At 34.1% G+C, this 23,127-nt stretch overlaps 1 protein-coding gene and 1 long non-coding RNA gene across 4 annotated transcripts in view; one reads left to right on the forward strand and one right to left on the reverse strand.

Annotated features, from left to right (window-relative positions):
* LOC102800690 (transmembrane protein 272-like) overlaps nucleotides 1-17,517 on the forward strand; it is an 88,916-nt gene extending 71,399 nt beyond the window's left edge. For all 3 annotated transcript variants that reach the window (XM_006824820.3, XM_085497689.1, XM_085497690.1), the window contains exons 4-6: nucleotides 11,739-11,798; nucleotides 15,316-15,525; nucleotides 16,082-17,517. In XM_006824820.3, the coding sequence (XP_006824883.1) occupies nucleotides 11,739-11,798; nucleotides 15,316-15,525; nucleotides 16,082-16,263 (452 nt within the window). In that variant the 3' untranslated portion in view covers nucleotides 16,264-17,517. The remainder of the gene's footprint in view (nucleotides 1-11,738; nucleotides 11,799-15,315; nucleotides 15,526-16,081) is intronic.
* On the reverse strand, nucleotides 9,927-10,623 carry LOC146746249 (uncharacterized). Its single transcript, XR_014929145.1, has 2 exons — nucleotides 10,569-10,623; nucleotides 9,927-10,105 (listed from the first exon to the last, which is right to left on the reverse strand). It is a non-coding gene; the product is annotated as an uncharacterized LOC146746249 (long non-coding RNA).
* Nucleotides 17,518-23,127: the final 5,610 nt, after the last annotated feature.

The following is a 23,127-nucleotide window of genomic DNA, read 5'->3' on the forward strand; positions in this document are numbered from 1 at the left end:
TCAAATATAGTTATATTAATAGCATGTTGTTCATCACTAAGTGACCAACGTGTATACATCTGTAAAACATTCTTGAAGGCAGTATGCCGATGCAATCCCGTACTGCCTGAATGCATACTTTGCAGTATTCTCGTGATAACTTTATTATAATAGTAATAATTTAATGAAAAATGAGTCCAAAATAGCAACAACAAAAAACGTTTTGCATTGTGCAGATTTTCCAATGTAGATTTTCTCATTAAGGAAGACATTTTATGTAAAGGCTTACTAGTATTTGCTGTCTGGGCAAGGTTGTGATAGTTATACTATGTTTTATATCCTTGGCAGGGGTTGTGTCAATTCACTACTCCGTTATAGGCTTACTCGTATTTGCTGCCTGGGCAAGGTTGTGATAGTTATACTATGTTTTATATCCTTGGCAGGGGTTGTGTCAATTCACTACTCCGTTATAGGCTTACTAGTATTTGCTGTCTGGGCAAGGTTGTGATAGTTATACTATGTTTTATATCCTTGGCAGGGGTTGTGTCAATTCACTACTCCGTTATAGGCTTACTCGTATTTGCTGTCTGGGCAAGGTTGTGATAGTTATACTATGTTTTATATCCTTGGCAGGGGTTGTGTCAATTCACTACTCCGTTATAGGCTTACTCGTATTTGCTGCCTGGGCAAGGTTGTGATAGTTATACTATGTTTTATATCCTTGGCAGGGGTTGTGTCAATTCACTACTCCGTTATAGGCTTACTCGTATTTGCTGTCTGGGCAAGGTTGTGATAGTTATACTATGTTTTATATCCTTGGCAGGGGTTGTGTCAATTCACTACTCCGTTATAGGCTTACTAGTATTTGCTGCCTGGGCAAGGTTGTGATAGTTATACTATGTTTTATATCCTTGGCAGGGGTTGTGTTATATGCCTTCTAATCTTATTTCCAACCAACCCCAATCTTGTATTTTGATCAGCAATCAGGGTCAGTGCAGAGTGAGTGCATATTCAATTTGAAGATATTCGATGTATGGCAAATTAGATAACAATCTAATACTGCAGACTTACAGAGCACATAATTCTATTTAGTTTATAACCTGCCAAAAGCGGTATCAGTTGAATCATTTTTATACCGGTCTTCAAAAATGTCATGTTATTTCTAACTTGTTGAAAACCTTAAAGGTATAATTTAGATGTGTTTATTTTAATTAGCTTCTCAGTCGTAATGAAGTTCAAGCACTGTGGGTTCTTCTTTCTGAATCATTTCTTAGACAATCCTGGACTGATTTCACTCAAACTGACGACCAGTTAATCTACTTATTCTAATTTTAAAGGGCGAGAGTCTTTGTGCTGCGTATATAGGACTCATAGCGACCGATACAACGTGTGTAAAATACATTGTTTATTTATATGAAATTCAAACACACGCTGCACGACGACCACCGTGTTTTAAGATGGCTGATTGGTGGCCATTTCAGTGGTAAATATTCACCAAAAATCAAGCATTTTGATCATGAATAGAAACATGAACAATGTTATTTACACTTGGTACATACATAGATATTATGGTATATTGTGTACATCATTATGTTCTCATAAATGCTCTTCCAGTGAGTTTCTGATGAGGTTCAAAAACAGGGACTTATAATTCATCCTCCATTCACGTGTCTGACCGGAGTTATATTGCAGAAATCACTGGACAGAGTCTCACACATACCTGGATGCTGGGTCGAATCTGTTTATTTATTTGCATATGTTTAGTGCTGTAAAGTATGTTAGCTGGAATACATTTTTGATGAAATGACTTGTTGGGTGACTTCGCTGGTTTCTAACGAGTTAAATGTAAATTACTGGAAAAAAGGTAGTATTCTTTGAATTTTATTTTTGCCTAGTCATCCCTTCAGCAATAGTTAAAATATTTTTAATTAGTATTGTACAGTACTTTATGCGGGACACATACATACAAGTTATTTGATACAAGATGGCTGACTGGCAGGCATTTTGTTTTTTGACATACAGTACTTTGTCAGTTTTCATTCAAATTTAGTTATACATTATACATGTTAAGATACTTGTCCATGTCAGTTTGTTTCATAATCAGATCAAAGATGGCCAGCTGGCAGCATGTTTTTTTTTAATTTTGATATATTTGGACATGCTTTGTCACTTTTTGATCATTATTTGTTTAACAATTTGGTCCAAATGACCGATTGGCAGCCATCTTGTTTTTTAGTCCCCGTTTTCGGACGTCTGCCTGGACCAATCACAATCAAACTTCACACATACATCATACATGATATCATACATATGCACGTCAATTTGTTTCACGATATGATTCAAGATGGCCGAATGGCCGCCATTTTTGTACTAAAAATCATCAAAATCAAGCATTTCCCGGCTGTTTACAGATTGATTTTGTTCAAACCTTGTATATACATTTGTACGTTGGACATTATAGGACCTTGATGAACATCATTTTGTTTCACGATCTGATTCAAGATGGCCGAATGGCGGCCATTTTTGTACTAAAAATCATCAAAATCAAGCATTTCCCGGCTGTTTACAGATGGATTTTGTTCAAACCTTGTATATACATTTGTACGTTGGACATTATAGGACCTTGATGAACATCATTTTGTTTTACGATCTGATTCAAGATGGCCGAGTGGCGGCCATTTTTGTGCTAACAAATCATAAAAATCAAGCATTTCTCAGCTGTTTACAGATGGATTTTTTTCAAACTTGATATATACATTAGACATTATGGGACCTTGATGCAAATAATTTTGTTTTTCAGATAACATTCAAAATGACCGACTGGTGGCCATTTTGTTTTAATGAATGGGCTTCTAGACCCATAATTCCAACTTGTTTTGACTGATTATGTTCAAATTTTAAATATTCATTATACATCATGTCACAGATATACGGATATATTGGTTTGACGATCCTTTTCAAAGTGGCCGAATGGTGGTCATTTTTGTGCTAAAACACATCATCAAATATCAAGCATTTCTGGCATTTATGGATGGATTTTGTTCAAACTTGGTACATACATTAGACATTACGGGTTCCTGATGCACGTCATTTTATTTTTCAGATCAGACTCAAAATGGCTGTCCAGTGGCCATTTTGTTTTAATGAATGGGTTTCCAGACCCATATGTCTGACTTGTTTTGACTGATTATGTTTAAATTTTTAATATTCATTATACATCATGTCACAGATATACGGATATATTGGTTTGACGATCCTTTTCAAAGTGGCCTAATGGTGGCTATTTTTGTGCTAAAAAACGTGTTTTATTTTTTAGATCGGATTCTGAATGGCTGACTAGTGGCCATTTTGTTTTAATGAATGGGCTTCTAGAGCCATATCTCTGACATGCTTTGACTGACTATGTTCAAATTTTATATATTCATTATACATATATTCATAATGGCTGATTTTGTTTTAATTAATGCTGTTCCAGAGCAATATCTCTCAATACTCATTTGACGATCAGATACAAATGTCAATCATTTAAATGTTAAACAATCATCATATTCCTGACATGTTTATATTCCAGCTATATTACTATAAACAAAACTTTATATCTTAAATTTGATAACAAACGGGGACTGTGCCATGCATGGCTTGTTTTTTTGAAAATTTATCATTGACATGTTTTTTTCTTCAAATTATACATGTTAGGATAGACTTGCATGCAGTCTCTTTTTTGTGTTTTTCACTAAAATAAAATGCCAGGTTACCACAAAATAAACAAAGGACTTGTGACCTTTGTCGAACCCCTCTTGTGACATCGGTGATGATTGTCACCGATCTGGGTTCAGTGCTTGATGCAATGATTGGCGGTCTCATTAATATTCCACCAATCAGTGTTAAGGTCAAAATTGGAGTGAGACTCGTCTAGTTTATTAGAAACCATGCCGAAACTGAAATTTTGCAAGCTTGCATTTCACATTATTCTGTGAGATTTTCGTATGATGACATTGCAAAACTACCAGGATACAAGGCTATGCATGGCTTTGAAAATACCGAGAGGTCTCCGTTGCATACACGTCTGATCGCGATTTTCAAATCACCAACTGGCAACTCAATTTCTTGACAGCCAAGTATCTTCTGGCCAGCTTTGAACAGACTTCTACTGTTATCCAATTTTTCTATCTTTGACCCAACATACAATATAGATGCATTCCCCAGTTCTTGGTGATACAACAGCTTGTTTTTTGTTGGCGTTCTAACAATCGTATGCCCACTATTCACAGCCATCTTGCCCATCAACTTTGTGACATCATCGAAATTAATGCTCATTATTAATATTAATAGCAAGGGGACCCTTGCAAGGGTCAAAATATACTACTATATATCTTTTTCATCTATTTACAGTTTGCATTGATATTTAGCATGTGCAGTAAATAGATAGATGTTCATATTGTAATTTGATTAAAGGTGGCTGTCTGGCTGAATTGTAGTGATACATGCGGCCATATTACTTTACCAAGGCATGAATAACATTTCTCTTAATTGCAACGGGGACTGTGTCATTAACAATGATTTGTTCGTTACTAATAATTATGTAAATTTATCTTTTCATGATTTTCCAGCTATCCCCTCTTTTCAAATGGGCACCTCTGAAAGATGTCAATAAGCACTACAGTTTAGCTATGTTGACAAGATTGTCTGTCCATTTTGTCTTCTGTCTTCAACCCAAAAAAACATTGTTTGGCTAATAAGTCCATTTATTACTGGGAGTTATTTCACAAATGTACGCTAGGTCAATATCAAGGTGCACCTTAATATTATTATGGACAGTATTCTCCAGTCCCTTATCCCCATTTGTCATAAACAAAATTGTGGGTATTAAAAATGATCTCTCAACTCAATTAAAGAAAGTTTTCAATCTCTTCCTGTTTTCCCTTCGGCTCATGCGTGTAATTATAAAATTGTGATTTCGGCATTCTTTGTATCTCTCGCATAAAACCGTTCAACTTCTTGGATAATAAAGTTGTGGGTACGAAACTCATAAATATATATAGTTTTCAGTCTTGGCCTCAGGTGTTTACTGAGTACATGGATGCGGTGTTTAAAATGCTATTTGTGTGTTCTTTAATGATTCGTCTTCTCTTGTTTTGATATCGTCGGAATCTAGTATCTACAACATGGTGAAGTCAATTTTATCCTTGTCAATTGCGTAGTTGCTCAAGGCGACAAGTTGCTTACTCAACCACTAATAGAGTGAAATGAAAATGATTGAAATGTACGTGTTGTGGATGACTATAGTGGATGGTCTACAGTGTAGATATACCTGATGCATTTGGTAAATCCACATAGTATGAAACTGGGATTTTTTGTAGAGTGAACCATGTAAGGAACACATGCCACCTGTCTCATAAAAAGGAACAAAAATAATTCCTGTACTTAATTATTGTTTTGTGGGAGTTTATTTGAGAAACTATTCATACTAATTCATGCAGAGACGTACGCTAGTTGATTACTGTAAAATGACTAATTTTCACTGGATTTTAAATTTCGCTGATTTACCATTTCAGGTATAATCAGTGGGTTTTAAATTCACGGTTTTATCATTTAGATAATGTGTTCTATGCTAAATTTTACATATTCACTGGTTTTAATTTAGCGCATTTTCCAGTCAGCGAAATAAGCAAAATTAAAACTCAAACTTAATAATTAATTCTTTTACAGTATCAAATTACACTTGAGTCAATGAAAGGTGGTGCTTGCCAAGGAAATTTAATCTGCATTTGATCATAACTTAAATGTATTATGTCTTAATGTGTTTTCCTAGCACTGATCATTTGACTACCTGAGTCAGTGGTAGCTTTCTCCAAAATAATATGTTCCTAATTGCTATGGAAACTGTGTCATTAACAATGACTTGTTTCTTGCTTTGACCATTCGTGATGTGTGCAGCAACCAACGTCCTCGATAGCACAGCCAGACATCACCAGAGTCACCGGACAGAATGCAGAGTTTGGTGCATCACAAGCATCAACTCTATCCAACTATTACTGTAGCCACTGTATATTTATTACAAACACCATGAGATGGTTTGAGTTTACAGATATAAACCCACATTAAATTATTCAGAGCCAAGTAAATCGCATGAGGGCGCTAGACAATGTTTTAGTGTTCTCTAAAACACTAGTATGAAACTATCAATTATGCTACAAATAAAAGTTTCTATGAAATGAATTATGTTTATCAAGTCTATCATCACGACTTATATTTTGTGGTAACATATTAAGGACGACTTCTCTAAGTACACTGGGTGGTTGCTATAGTAACATTTGACTGGGTTGTTTCAGTGTACCACATGTTATTTTACACTTTGCATATTAAACATGATATGAACATTTTGTTAGGTTTATTGTTATATAACCTTTAAATTTTGTGATGTGCTATGAAATACATGTTTGATACCTTAATGTTAATTTTCTGTCTGCTCCACTATCTCAAAACCAATCATAACATTTCAATATAATAAGGAACATAAATGGTCTGGGATAATGTACCAGCCTGACTATTTTTTTTTTTGCAATCTGTACATATTAATTATCTAATTTGCATAATATTTAGCAATTTTAAACTTCCTTTCTTGTTTACTCAGGAACCACCTGACAGATTTTAATACAACTTGGTGTGTAGATGCTCTTTAATAATGTGTCTACTAGATTAGTTATTTGGCTGCGATGCTTATTAATTAACTACCTCATTTGCATATTATTCAGCCAATTTTCAGTTTTTTTCCCAAGAATACCCATAAGAAACAGATTTTCTGGATAATTCACATGAGTTTTTAGTTGCAATCTGTGAATATTAATTATCTAATTTGCATAAAATAGCCTATTTTTGGCTGTTCCACATATGTCTGAAGTTCCACTCATTAGGTTTTGAATTATACTTGGTACTTAGGTGCTTTTCTAAGCTTAATTCTTTGCTTGTAACTCTATTGGAATGATGGAACTGTACTGTGTGTGACTAGATTTAGCATTGGCTGTCAATACAAAGCACAATCGACCAAGTTTGTATTGATAAACACTTTAATTGCCATCTGTGTTACTTTTGAGAGATTGGGTTTTTACAGATGATTAAATCAAGCTGTCAAGCAAAATCTATTTTTTTTTTTTCTGTCAATAAGTCTGCATTATGTCCTAAGCTGTATCTAGTGTATCATTTCTATCTTGAACGTCTATCTAGACAATTCATTTAAACCACTTTTGAAATATGAGAAATCTGTAAAGTTGCATAGGAAAGTATACATGTACACGCATGTAATTTGCTCTGCTATTTCAGGGGACGGATACAGGAATTTTTTATGGGGGGGTGGGTCCAAACTTTAAAATCGCCAGACTAAGTTAATGATTTTTTTATATTATACAAAAACAAATTGAATAATTTTTTCAATGGAGGGGTCCGGACCCCAAGAATCCCCCCCCCCTAGATCCGCCACTGTATCTATATATATATATATGTGCCTTCATTGATTATTCTCATAATAATTCTATCATGCACTTCTTTAGAGAGAGAAAATCACTCCACTATTAAACTCAACCTTGCAGCTATAACTTTGAAATAAATAATTTGTTGAGTCTGTGTTGGTAATGCGTTACTTTGCTTGCGAAAAAAAGCCTTACAAATTGAGGAACCCAACCCATTAATGCAAGCTGACAGAAAAAAAACATTTGCACCTGTCACTGACAATTAAACTCCTTTCAGTCGTATTCTAAAAACAATTGTGCGATGTTGCCATGGCAACACCATCTGCAATGCTGATTTACATCATTTGTTAGTGTCCCATTCTCTCGCAAAGTGCCAACTTACATGTTACATTTACCATGGAGTAAATTCTAAACAGCGATGTTTCCTGTGCCGAGAACCGGAGGAAGTACGCTTCAAATCAGGCAATGAATGCCCAATGGCGTGTGCTGAAATCAGGTCATTGATATTGTCCACTGTCATTTGACTTCACTCTGATTTCCCCAGAGAGCTCTATCTAACAGTGACAAGAGTTGATATGAAATTATACAGTTCGTACATATAAAACACGGTTACAAGTCATTCCTCATCTATATTCAGTGTTTGTTACTTTTTATACATACGATGCAGTGCATTTAATAAATGGATTAGACAGAAACAGTGCAAATAAATGGATCAGACAGAAACAGTGCAAATAAATTGGCCCAAATGTAAAAAGCTAAATTTCCTGCAAATGAAGGCAATTTCTATGATCATGCATACTCCCCTAGGGTTGCGAGTCAAAGCATGCATTTAAATTACAATTTAAGTAGAGTGCTGCCGGTTAGATAGTTTCTGTAATGGCACGATCTGTTCATATCTAATTAAGCTATTGTGCAGTGTTGTATGGTTAGGTGGCTGGTTGTCTTGTCTTGTACTTTGTTGCTGGACTCCTATGCACTGTTGTTTAGGTGCATGGCACCTCACTTTGTCTCGTATTGTGTTGTATGTCTCTGCATGCAGTGCCAATGAGGTGACAGGTTGTCTTGTCTTGTGTTTTGCTGGACTTCTGTGCAGGTTGATAAAGTTGCAGGTGGTCTTATCTTGTGTTGAGTTGAATTGCTGAACTTCATGTTCATATTAGGTCATGTGATATTCTAGAGATGTGTCGGTGTATTCCATATAAGGTCATGTGATATTCTAAAGATCTGCATGAGCCTCTTCCTGAAATTTCTAAACATTTTAAAAATTTTTTTTTTCTTTTTTGACTCCCGTGTGCGAAGCACACAATGGGAGTTTTTGCAGTTACCCTGTCTGTATGTGTATGTGTGTGTGTGTGTTGTCCGTACCACTGATATCTCAAGAACCGTATGTTGTTTTTTAATGAAACTTGGTGTATAGATGCTCTGGGCTAATGCGCAGATTTGATTAGATTTTGGTTGAAATCCATACATATTAATTACCTGATTTGCATGATAATTAGATAATTTTTAGCTGTTCCTTGACTGTTCCACTGATATCTAAAGAGCCATTCATTAGATTTTGATGAAACTTAGTACATAGATGCTCTGGACTAATACACAGATGTGATTAGTTTTGGGTAAAAATCATCAAAAATCAAGCATTTCTGGCATTCAGGAACCAAATCTTGGTGGTTTATAAATGGATCTTGTTCAAACTTGGGTAAATGCATTAGACATTATTGGTCCTTGATGTATGTCATTTTGTTTTTTCAGATCGGATTCAAAATGGCTAACTGGTCGCCATTTTGTTTTAATAAATGTGATTCTACAGCCATATCTGAGATGCTTTGACTGATTATATTCAAAGTTTATGTATTCATTATACATCACGTCATAGATATAGAGATGTATTCAAAATGGCAGACAAGTAGCCATTTTGTTTAAATTAATGCTGTTCCAGAGCAATATCTCTCAATATGGGCAAGTACACATGTGATGATCAGATACAAGATGACTGAATGTCAATCATTTTAATGTTAACAAATCACCATAATCTAAGCATCATCTTCTGGATCCATATCTCTGACATGTTTATGTTCTAACTACATGATTGTATATTATTATAAACAAAAATATAATATATCCTAAATTTGATAAGTATCAGGGATTGTACCATGTATGGTCAATCTGATTAAAATCTGATGTAGTGTACGAGCTTTAATTATTTTGGCTATAAACTTATTTTAATTTTATTTTTTATTACTTTTGTTATTAATGCCTTTTTATTTTATTATTTTACTTTGATTTTGATTTTTTTTAATTCCGCCCTACATACATCTGATCCGACGCCTACGTAAGTCCCGTTCAAATCTTGCGTAAGTAACAGCCAATCACAGGCCCCCTTTTATACAGGCTGTCGGTTGCTTACTTTTCAGTGTAGCGATACTCTACAGGCAATCTTTCTGTACATTATATTTTGCCCACTTGAATAAACCATTAATAGAAAATTGCTAGTATATTTTTATTTACAAAAGAAATTCCACAGCATTTTACAATGTTTGTCATTACATTGAATATTTTGTTCACTTCCAACAAATGTGTACACTTCCTGATACATCTTCGCCAGCCAAGGTTCGTTTATTCAGTCATCGCTTCAATTTTACATCACTGAGCATAATTATCTAGAATGAAAGCAAAAAAATAAGTAAATCGTAATGATTAGAACACTGTAAACAGCTATAGTAAACAATGCAAATTTTAAATTGTATAACGGTCACCGGCCCACGGCATCGACGCAGAAAATTGGAGCAAAAAAATATTTCCTGATCAATTGCGATGTGTTCCAAATAAAAAATATTTTATTCCAGTCCAAATCAGCTCAATTACTTTAATAAAGAGTTATTGTATAATGTACAAAATGTTGATACATTTTGATGATTATTTACAGCTACGGCTTCAATACCGTAGACGGTTTTGACCCGATCGTCAACAAAACATCACCCGTCGTGTTCGGTCGAACCGGTGGAAACAAAATCGTCACTCCCAGAATAACTACGCAAAATAACGATCTAAACTCGAACCATTCGAGCCACAATATAAACATAAAAAAATGACTTTCGTTGCATTTGACAATGATAAACTTACCGAAAAGCCGTGTTCTTCTCGGTCGCTAACGTCACTATAATCCGCCATTTTATTTGAGTGTGTTTGCCACCTGACTCTGCCCAGTGACGTCATCATGTGCGCTATAGAAGAAGGTCTGTGATTCGTTGACTAAAATCGTCGACAGTGGGTCTCGTTGAAATCTCGTTACATCAGCATCGGCTCAGATGTATGTAGGGCGGAATTTAAAAAAAATCACAAAATCAAAATCAAAGTAAAATAATAAAATAAAAAGGCATTAATAACAAAAGTAATAAAACATAAAATTAAAATAAGTTTATAGCCAAAATAATTAAAGCCCGTACACTACATCAGATTTTAATCGGATTGCATGTATGGTGTATTTACTTGCCAACAGTGCACTAAGACAGACAGACCAACATAATAGCAATCACACCAAACACCGCTCTTCTTAAGAAATCCACGCATTACATGAATGTAACTAAGATTGTCTTCTTGTTTTGATTTCATGTGATTTGATAGCATTACATCAATAGAATTAAAAATAAATGTGTTGTACTCCACAATGGGAGAAACTAAAGCCACAAATAGATAGATGAGAACAAATTATTGATTATGCAAAAACTGCGGTCAATGAGCCCAACTAAGCGAGTTATCACATCTGATTACTAAATGACAGTTTAGAATCCATAATCACATCAAGGCTGCATCAACAATTTGATAACCGTACACAATTCGTTAACCCCTTCAAGATTAACGCATATTAATAGTTGGATTCAGATCCATACACCAACACTAGGACCATGATACAAATTCATAAATAGCGGACTGTAAGTTAAAACAATTTACTGATTAAGCATGCATTAAAGATTTACCAGGAATACTAAGTGTTATATCATGTAGATACATTACCGGTATGAATAACAAGGACCAAGAATTACCGGTAGCCTCTGGAGCTTGCCATATGTTGCACTGCTCCATTAAGAAACAGTGCTATTGCTTTTCAGTGAGGATATACCATAAAACTGCAATTCGTAGAAAAAAAGAAGAGGGTTGTGTCATAATGACAATATAATTAACTTGTTAAACACAAGCACATGTAGACCTTAGTTTGAAGTGCGTGTGTCTGGTAATTACCAGTCAATCTTGTTGAAGATTTTATATGATCAATTTTTCTGTTCTATTTTCTAGTGGGTTGTACCATAGCCATTGGCGTTGTTATGGCGATACCGATAGCCATGATCGTGATGGGTAAGTATATCATTCAAAGTGAATATATGGCAGATATTTGGTTTAGTGTGAAATTTGGCCCAAAACTGAGAAGTCCACATTGAAAATGATTTCAAAATTTTTTTTATTACAACAAAGTATTTATGCATTGTTTTTGTTTGTATTATATGTTTTTTTCTAATTCAGCTACGTCATAATAATATAATTTAAAATTAATAATTTACAGTCATAAATTTATATACCGGTACTGTAAAATACTTTATTTTAGTTGGAATAAATTTTTACTGAAACGACTTTTTGGCTGTTTTGTATGGAATTTTATTTTCACTGATTATAAACAAGTTTAATGTAAAATATAGGAAAAAGGTATAGAGGTATTTTCACTGAATCATTCTTTCAGCGAAAATTAATTTCAAGCGAAAATAAAGTATTCTACGGTATAGAAGAAAAATAACATGTTGGTAATTGTTAAAAAATTGTTGCTCTATTGTTGTAGCAAACTGAAAACTATTCTGGCATGGCAAATGTAATGACCAGAGTTCATGAACTCAAATCAAATCTTGAACTATGAACTAACTAATCTGGTTCAGTATGCAAATTATACAGACCAAATTATTTTCAGTGATCTAAGTTATAGCTATATGCAAGTAGTAAATATAAAAATAAAATGCATAAATCTCTTGGTGAGAAAATATAAAATTAAATACTAAGTAAGTATTTATTAATAACTATATTTGTCATCAGTTAAGACAGAGAGCTTTTTTGAAATGATTTCTTGATTAAATCTGTTTAATTTATATTATTTGGAAAGGCTTTCTATAAAGGTGATAGGTAATAAGACTGAAGTTAGTTTCAGTGCTGGTTATTTGCAGCAGAATTAGTATGTGCTGTCGTCATGTAATAGTAAAACTTTAATTTTATCACAATACCTAGGGATATTTTCTCCACAAGCAATCTTTTTTATACGATTCTTGTAAGATGTAGAATTCTGGGAACAGTTTCACCGCCTTTCATGCATTGCACCTTAGAGAAATGTACCGTAGATGACGAATTATTTGCATTTATTAAAACAAAAACAACAATAAACTTTGAAATCTGGTTCAGTACAGACATAACTTCACTACTGTTATTATCTATGAGGAATTTTCACAATGCCTTTCTAAAAAAATAAGGAGTAGAACAAAAATGTGTTGCTGCTGAATCTGGATACTACAAATTTGTAGATAGATATTCTAGATAACTCTGACGCGTTTCCATTAAATTCTGGTACAATCTATATACCGGGTTGTTATATTGTTTTTTACTATTATTCTTGATATAAATCTGTAATGTTTTTTTCACTATTTTTTTTGTTTTTGGTCTGATTGATTATATATTTGTCTTATAAGGTACCATACTTCTCCGCACTTCTGGGCTTATACTCAAGGACTACCTTAGAGAAGATGATTTTTTTTTGGCTTAAAATTGAACCCATATTTTACCACCCACGAAAAATTATCCAAATTACATCTCTTGTTCACCATGCTGGGCTTGGGGGAATATTATCACAATGTCTTTTTAAAGAAAAAAAACATACAATGCTTTTGTTCTATTATTAGTAGCACTTTAATCATAGTTTATTGTTCCAATATAAAAAAAAATGCAATGGGTAGCCAAATACAGTAATACTAAGTGAAAGTAAATTCTCAAATTTATGTGACCTTTAACCTTTTGACTGATCGCCAAATTCAACTTTTGTCACTATAAGTACATTTTTTCATAATTTTTCTAGAAAATTATGTTTATTGAATCAAAATAGAAAAGTACAAAAACATATGGTTCTCAAAGGTGCTCAAACTTAGTTGTCATGCAATTCCACAGTAGTTGAGATAGAATACTGTAAAATACTTTATTTTCGCTTGGAAATAAGTTTCCCTATTTTCGTTCAAGGAATGATTCAGTGAAAATAAAATCCAGCAAATATACCTTTTTTTCTATATTTTACATTCAACTCATCAAAAATCAGTGAAAATAAATTCCATATAAAACACCAATAAAGTCTTTTCAACGAAAATTAATTTCAGCGAAAATAAAGTATTTTACAGTAGTAAGAATTCATAACTTACATTATACAAATTATGTTCAATTGAAGACTTAGATTCAGTATCTACATATCTTAAATCTGAAGCTACAAAGAGTTGTTTTTTTGACATTATGTATCGATTTCTTCACTCATCCCTGCTGTTAAGTTGACTGAGAATATTGAAGTTTTTTTGAAGATTTTATCAATAATTTACCATTTAATGTACTTTTTAATTCCGTTTGATTCTCAGACAGTCGGAATGACACAATTAGATAGTCTTCTAGGAGAGTGCTCGCAGACACTCGTAATGTATCATTTATATACCTAGTTTTTGTATTAAAATGGTCATTGCACATTGTTTCTAATAAGCCCATAAAATACCTGCTAAAATGTACGTTTCTAGTAACTCGACATTGCCTAGATTTTTCAGGCTGACCCAGTATCTGTTTTAAGGCAACACTGGAAAATGGACACTTGTAGGTACACATTTCAGCTCGACTTGAAATTCTTCATTTTTGAACCAAAATATCAACCTGTACATGTAAGATGTGGCGTATTGTTATATGAGAGTAAGGGCCAAGCAGCATGAACGTATGATGAACAGTTGAACATTTATATACTGTGAAACACTTTATTTTTGCTTGTAATTAATTTTTGCTGAAGGAGTGATTCAGTGAAATAAAATCCAGCGAATATACCTTTTTTTTCCTATATTTTACATTCAACTCATCAAAAATCAGTAAAAATAAATTCCATTCAAAACACCCAAAAAGTCTTTTCAGCGAAAATTAATTCCAGCTGAAATAAAGTATTTTACAGTATAGTGATACCCCAAAACAGTAGAAAGACGAACAGATCATTATGAACTCAAAGTTTATACTGAATATACACCACTAATCACTTTTTAACACATTTTTCACGCTGAACGTTCCACAGAAAGAACAATTATTGCTCCTTCATGGCATTGTAACCAGGAGTGGGCATACTTCTTGTGTGTGTCAGCGTTTCCATAGCTAGTTATCAAATTTGGCTTGAGGAAATGTTTTTATATAAAAATCAACGTGATTCTGGATACCAATGATGGTAAATAGTCAAGGCTTGGAGAATGGGTATCATTTAAACTGTGCAGTAAAGCATATTAGGGAATCAAAGCAGTCAGGTTGGCCTTCAATTGCCCTGGTTTATATGGTTGCATAACATATCTTTTATTTGTATTTTTGAACGAGTTTGAGCTCCTAAAATGTCAGGTTTTATTTTGTTGCAAATTTGTTATTGTCTAGAAGGATTTGCTCTTGTTTAACTTCTTATGATGACTAGAGTTTGTATACACCAAAGTCCACTTTTGTCATTTAAACATTTTTGTCCATTTGAATCAAAATGAAAAATGTACAGAAAAATATAGTGCTCAATTGAGCTCCAACTTAAAGTTAAATTGTCATGCTATTTTCACTATTTTGTTCTCTTGTTTTTATTCAGGATCATTATATTTACATGACTGCACAATAGAACCTTATATACCGATATATCTGATAGTTGGTGGTTGCTTTGGCGTACTGAAGAATTTAGTATCGTTAGGTCAGAGAGCTAAACGACATCAAGATGATGACGGAGATCAAGAGGATAATGTGAGATCCGATCCTTTCAATTCATTATTGAATTGCTTTCTCCTTGCCTGGTTTATAGCAGGTAAGAACACTGTTGGACTATTGGAATAATAGTCATTTCAACAGTATCAGAAAATGGTATAATAAGGGTTTATTCCTGGGGAATTATAGTCGCATGTGAGATATAGAGGGCGCTATATGAACACTGTTTACAGCAGGTGAGTTATAGAGGGCACTGTACTAATGTTTACATCACTCAATGTATTATGCCTGAAAAAATTAAGTTTCTGGTCAGTATTCACACCAACAGTAAAAGAATGGGCAGATTTTTCACTTATTTCACCACTGCACAGTGCCCTCTGTTGATAAGTTGATTAAACCTGCAAAACTTCTCCACCATTAAATATAGAGAATATTGTTCAGTTTTCAGATTGATTCAGTTTACAGAGGTTTTACAGTGAAAGCTTTCTAAACCAAACACCAAATGGACTGAGAAAATTGTTCGTTTTACAGAGGTGTTTTTAGAGTTCTTACAGTGAAACCTTTCTAAACAAAACACCAAGGCACTGAGACAAGTTTTACTGTATAAGCATATCTGTTTCAGTATCCCCTTCATGCTGTACATTTTGTTTTTTCAGGTAACGTGTGGATATACAGATCATATCAACCAAACTTTGAGGATGTCACCTCTCCATATTACTGCTATGAACCGCTCTATAAATTTGCCTTCTGGTTGACCAATGCTACTTACATCATGTTAGCATTCTGTTGTTGCTGTCTGTGCTGTGCAGCAGGGTGTACTGCTATGAAAACCAAATAATATATAATCCATATTGCTGGGCTACACTTTCTTAATAATGTTCTGATCGCAGGGCCTACATAAACTTACGCAGTTGCATGATTCTGACTGTTCCTATGGCGACAACAGCTTCGTTTCTGACAGTTCATCTACTTTCATGTACTCTGCCCATTTCTATGGCCACAACTACGGAGTATTAAACTTAACATGAACGCCCAAATAACAGCATTAGCTTTTTTCACCCTAGTATGAAAAAAAATGTTGTATTCTTCTCTGCAGTGAAGTAGACTTCTGCTGTTGTATTAGATCAGTGAAGGGAAAATCAGTAGTATTTTCACCCTAGTATGAAAACAAATTTTGTATTCTTCTCTGCAGTGTTAGTAGACTTTGTTGGAAAAAACCTGTTGTATTATGACAGCGAAGGAAAAAACTGTTGTATTAAAACAGCAAGGGGAGAGGGAATGAAGTTGTATTACGACAGCAGAGGAAAAAATGACTTTTCTGAACTGTTTATATATATGTATATATTAAAGAAATTGCGTATCAAAATTCTGCAAAAAATCGGAAATGTTGATAAAAAAAAGTTGCATAATTTTTCTCATAATGGCTACACTTCATGTATAAATTAGTTATGTATTAGTATCAATGCTATATTCGTAGCACAACATTTGGTGAATAGAAACATGATAGTACAAGTATGTCTGCAGCTTATATGATCATTCAATGAATGTGCATAGATACACTATAATATAAGACTGTCAAAATATTTATATTTCTCTAAATCTAAGATATTTTGACACTGAAATAACACAAGAAATCTTAGCCTATTATATATGGTTCACTTTTACTTGATGTATATATGTAACCTGTACATAACACAGTTGTGGTATTTATTCTTGTGGATGAAGCTATCATCACAGATCGTTTTATGTTGTTTGGATGTGCATTTCTGTACTATGTATTCCTATTGGCTGTGTGCAAGCTGCTGTGGAACGTTGATCAAAAAAAAAGCTAAAGTCGAGAAAACAGCACAAACTCAACTTGAGGCAATTCTGAATAACCAAATTGAATTTTTTTAAACATGTAGGGGTGTTCTTGTTACACTGTTCAGGAGAGTCTCAATAACTAGCCCAAAATACAGTTTTCTGAGAGTTTTTGACCATATTTTCAACAGTTGCCAGCTCGGCAGTGAAAATGGTTGGATGTTTGCTCCTGTGAATTCCTTGGTGTCTAGTTTTTGTTTCTATGTCATTAAATTCAACCTGTGCCATTAAATTTTATGAGAGTTATTTAAAGTTATAAGTACCAGAAATCTCAATGCATTACATACTATACACTGTGCAACATGGTATATTCACTCACTTGTAATGAACCAATCAGTGGAATGATACTATAGTGTGACTAACTCTACTTGTAATGAACCAATCAGGGGATTTGTACTATAGTGTGACTAACTCTACTTGTAATGAACCAATCAGGGGATTTGTACTATAGTGTGACTAACTCTACTTGTAATGAACCAATCAGGGGATTTGTACTATAGTGTGACTAACTCTCAAGTGTAACCTGTTCTGTAATTATAGAACTGCTTCTAACTACAGTGCTTGTATATTAAACCTCATTTTTGATATACAGGTTTTATTTCACGAATAAGAGGCCACATTCTCCAGTTTAAGCTGTATTTATTAAATATAATAACACAATAATGAATATGCAAATCAACTTCAATAGCCTAACATTCACTAATTTTTCAAATACACTTTTTAGCTCCGCTGTCGACTTTGTCGAGCAGAGCTTATCATATGAGTGATTGTCCGTCGTCGTCGTCCGTGTCAATGTTTTACTTTTTCGACTTTTTCTTGAAAACTACAAGCCTGAATGCTTTGATACTTGGTGTATATGTATTATGGGTAGACCTCTCTCAGATTTGTTCATTTCATGATCATATCTTCAATTCTCTAATTTTGGTGAATACTTTTGTCATTTTTGGTAAAAAGTGATATTTACGACTTCTTGTTAAAAACCGCAAGTCCAATTGCTTTGATATTACATATATAGGTACTACGTGTGGACCTCTCTCAGATTTGTTCATTTTGCAATGGTATCTTTAATTCTCTAATTTTGGTGAATATTTTTGTCATTTTTGGTAAAAAGTGATATTTTCAACTTCTTGTTAAAAACCACAAGTCCAATTGCTTTGATATTACATATATAGGTACTACATGTGGATCTCTCTCAGATTTGTTCATTTTGTAATGATATCTTTAGTTCTCTAATTTTGGTGAATATTTTTGTCATTTTTGGTAAAAAGTGATATTTTCTTCTTGTTAAAAACCACAATCATTTATGGTGAAAAATGATATTTTTGAAACAGCAAGTCCCATTGCATTGATACTATGCATATTATTAGTCCCCGTTCGGACGCAGTCCGAAAACGGGGACTTATGTTTTGCCCTGTGTGCGTCCGTGCGTCCGTGCGTCCGTGATCACCTGTATCTTGAACATGCATGGACCGATTAAGTTCAAACTTCACTCATACATCACACCTTATATGGGACATATGCACATGCATTTTTTTCATGATCCGATTAACGATAGCCGAATAGCGGCCATTTTAAGGCCGAAAATGCATCAAAATCGCACATTTTCACCATTCCGGACCCGGATCTCAGTTATGCATGGACGGATTTTGTTCAAATTTGGTACATACATTAAACATAATAGGACCTTGATGCACGTCATTTTTTTTTTTGGATCGGGTTCGAAATGGCCGACTGGCGGCCATTTTGTTTTAAAGAATTCAGTTCTGGATCCGTATCCGAGACATGTCTGGATTGATCAAGTTCAAACTTCACACACACAAGGTACATCATGTCACAAATATGTATGTGCATTTGTTTCATGATCTCATTAACGATAGCCGAATAGCGGCCATTTTAAGGCCGAAAATGCATCAAAATCGCACATTTTCACCATTCCGGACCCGGATCTCAGTTATGCATGGACGGATTTTGTTCAAATTTGGTACATACATTAAACATAATAGGACCTTGATGCACGTCATTTTTTTTTTTGGATCGGGTTCCAAATGGCCGACTGGCGGCCATTTTGTTTTAAAGAATTCAGTTCTGGATCCGTATCTGAGACATGCTTGGATTGATCGAGTTCAAACTTCACACACACAAGGTACATCATGTCACAAATATGTATGTGCATTTGTTTCATGATCTCATTAACGATAGCCAAATGGCGGTCGCTTTAAGGCCGAAAATGCATTGAAATCGCACATTTTCACCATTCCGGACCCGGATCTCAGTTATGCATGGACGGATTTCATTCAAATTTGGTACATACATTAAACATAATAGGACCTTGATGCACGTCATTTTTTTTTCCGGATCAAGTTCGAAATAGCCGACTGGCGGCCATTTTGTTTTAAAGAATTCAGTTCTGGATCCGTATCCGAGACATGTCTGGATTGATCAAGTTCAAACTTCACACACACAAGGTACATCATGTCACAAATATGTATGTGCATTTGTTTCATGATCTCATTAACGATAGCCAAATGGGGGCCGCTTTAAGGCCGAAAATGCATTGAAATCGCACATTTTCACCATTCCGGACCCGTATCTCAGTTATGCATGGATGGATTTTGTTCAAATTTGGTACATACATTAAACATAATAGGACCTTGATGCACGTCTTTTTTTTTTTCGGATCAAATTCGAAATGGCCGACTGGCGGCCATTTTGTTAAAGAATTCAGTTCTGGATCCGTATCCAAGACATGTCTGGATTGATCAAGTTCAAACTTCACACACACATGGTACATCATGTCACAAATAGATATGTGCATTTGTTTCATGATCTGCTTAACAATAGCGGAATGATGGCCATTTTAAGGCCGAAAATGCATCAAAATCACATATTTTCACAATTCCAGAACCGGATCTCAGTCATGCATGGATGGATTTTGTTCAGATTTAGCACAATGTGTTGTACATATGCAGGTGCATTTCGGTCATGATCTGCTTTGAATGTATATGTCACTCAAATATGAACGGAACGGGGACGTGTCATTGACAATGACTTGTTCATTTTCTAATGATATCTTCTGTTCTTTAATTGAAATGTGCATTGCTAACAGCGGAGCTATCTCAGCCGAGAGGCTGCTTGTTTTTTTTGTCACATGATTATTAATCACTGCCCTGAGCTGGAATACCAAATTACAGTATTTTATGTGCGTAACACTTCAGCTCTTTAAGATTATATTCCATGGAGATACATCTCTATATCTATTTGTATATACATGTATCCAGAGAAAGCTACCTTTCACCAAATAAAACTCATATTTTATTTTTATTTTGATCAGAACTTGCAGCCAAACAAAATCATTAAAGACGTTGCATAAAATAAATACTTGCAACATTTTACACAAACATTATTGTGAAGAAATGCGTTTTAGAAGCTATATCAGTAATTTCATGTGATATGATATAATGATGGTTTATTGTAAAATAACATATTTTTTTTGGTTATGGCTAATCTGAAATTAGTTTATATCAACTTGGATTACAGATTATTCTTAAGTTGTCAACAATTATTCATCAGAAAACATTAAATTTCTAGTTTTGTTTTGTTTAAATACAATCATGATTGTCTAAATATAAAAAAATTGGATCATACAAATTCTGACTAAAGGCAGCCATACTAATACAAACCAAGTGTATTATTGTACGTGTGGACATGTACATATTTGTTTGTTTTTTTATATTTATTGTCATCTCTATATTTTTTCCAACACCAAAACATTGCCAGCTGAGCTGCTGACTAATTAGCAAAACATGTCTCAATATTGTTAAGTGATAAAAACATGTTAGATCAAACCATTTTCAGAAGGGTGCACTATTTGGCTAAATGTACATATTGACTAGCATTATGCCAAGCCCTAAACACACCAGTGACTCTGCTAGTGTATACTTTTGGATAACTTTGCTATTGTCATATAGCAATTCATAAAATATTTGTATTCAACATATCCCTGTCCCATACTATTAGTTTTACCTACTCTTTTTGCTGTTGATTTGACCCAACTTGTTCCAATCACATAACGATTTCCAGCATCTCAGCTGGCAATGTTGTTGTTTTGGTGTTGGAAACAATATGGCAGCAACTTGATAATTTAATAATGTAGTCCATACATGAAAGATAGAAATACAATGGTTTTCTAAAGGTTTATGATGTTATTTAGTGTAATATTTCCTATTACACCAAACTTAGTATACTCCTCAATATATGAGGAGAGAATTAATGTATGTATATGAGGAAGGGATATAATATACAAGTGCTTAAAAAATAAACTTGCATTTTTACTCTTTGTATTGTGAGTTAATTACATGCACCATCACAAAGCACTATGCAGGTATATGTATGTTCGTTTGATAACTGGACACATAATTCAGGTTTAGTAAGGTCACAGCATGTGTTTGTACAATATAATTAACTCAAAGGGGAAAATGAGTAGAAACTTCAAACTTGGCACACACATTCTCAATGTCACCCAAATGATAATATTTCAGAAACAAAGGTCAAGATCACACATGCATTTTTTCCAGATTATACTATGAATATATGTATGTTTCTTGTACAAAAGGGAAATAGCTAGAGCCTTCAAACATGTTCCTAATGCATCTCACATTATGTACATTTTGTGTATGTTCAGTATACAGTTAAATGCAAGGAGAGTATCTAGGTATTGCAATCTTATGTTGAACATGTGTAACCTACAAGCCATGACAATTTCAGGAACAAAAGGTCAATTTCAGCGTGTGGGTGGGTGTGGGGCGTGGTGTGGGGGTTTGCTGGGGTGTGGGTGTGGGTGTGTAACTACATTGTACATGCAGTTAATAATTAGTATCTTTAAAATTGGCATACATGTATGTCTGTTCTGATACACAGTTCTGATAAAAAATAGTCATTATCATTACACAAAGTTCGGCCCAGAGGTCACAATTTTTTAGTATGTATGTACAATATATTTACAAGGGAAAGATAACCATTGCCTTTAGACTTGGCACACAATATCTTAAGGACTGTATTGTCAAATGCCAAGATAACAATATATATTGTACTGTACCAACTGGGTCAATATTATCCATATTTATTCAACAATTAACTTTCTAATTTACCAACTGGTCTAATCCCATCTAAATTTATTTGACCAGTGAACTTTCTAATTTACCAACTCGTTCAATCGCATCCATATTAATTTGACCAATGAATTTTCTAATTCACCAACTGGTCCAATCCCATCCATATTTATTTGACCAATGAACTTTCTAATTTACCAACTGGTCCAATTGCAACCAAATTTACTTGACTAGTGAACTTTCTAATTTACCAACTGGGCCAATCCTATCCATATTTAGTTGACCAATGAACCTTCTAATTTACCAACTGGTCCAATCCTATCCATATTTATATGACCAATGAACTTTCTAATTTACCAACTGGTCCAATCGCACCCAAATTTAGTTGACCAGTGAACTTTCTAATTTACCAACTCGTCTAATCCCATCCATATTTAGATGACCAATGAACTTTCTAATTTACCAACTGGTCCAATCCCATCCATATTTATTTGACCAATGAAATTTCTAATTTACAAACTGGTCCAATCGCATTCAAATTTATTTGACCGATAAACATTCTACTTTACCAACTGGTTCAATCGCACCCAAATTCAGTTGACCAGTGAACTTTGTAATTTACCAACTGGTCCAATTCCATCCACATTCAGTTGACCAGTGAACTTTCTAATTTACCAATGCAACTGGGGTAATTCCATCCAAATTTTATTTGACTAATGAACTTTCTAATTTAC

The sequence above is a fragment of the Saccoglossus kowalevskii genome, chromosome 4 (assembly GCF_978046115.1).
Source record: "Saccoglossus kowalevskii chromosome 4, keSacKowa6.1, whole genome shotgun sequence".
Classification (NCBI taxonomy): Eukaryota; Metazoa; Hemichordata; class Enteropneusta; family Harrimaniidae; genus Saccoglossus; species Saccoglossus kowalevskii.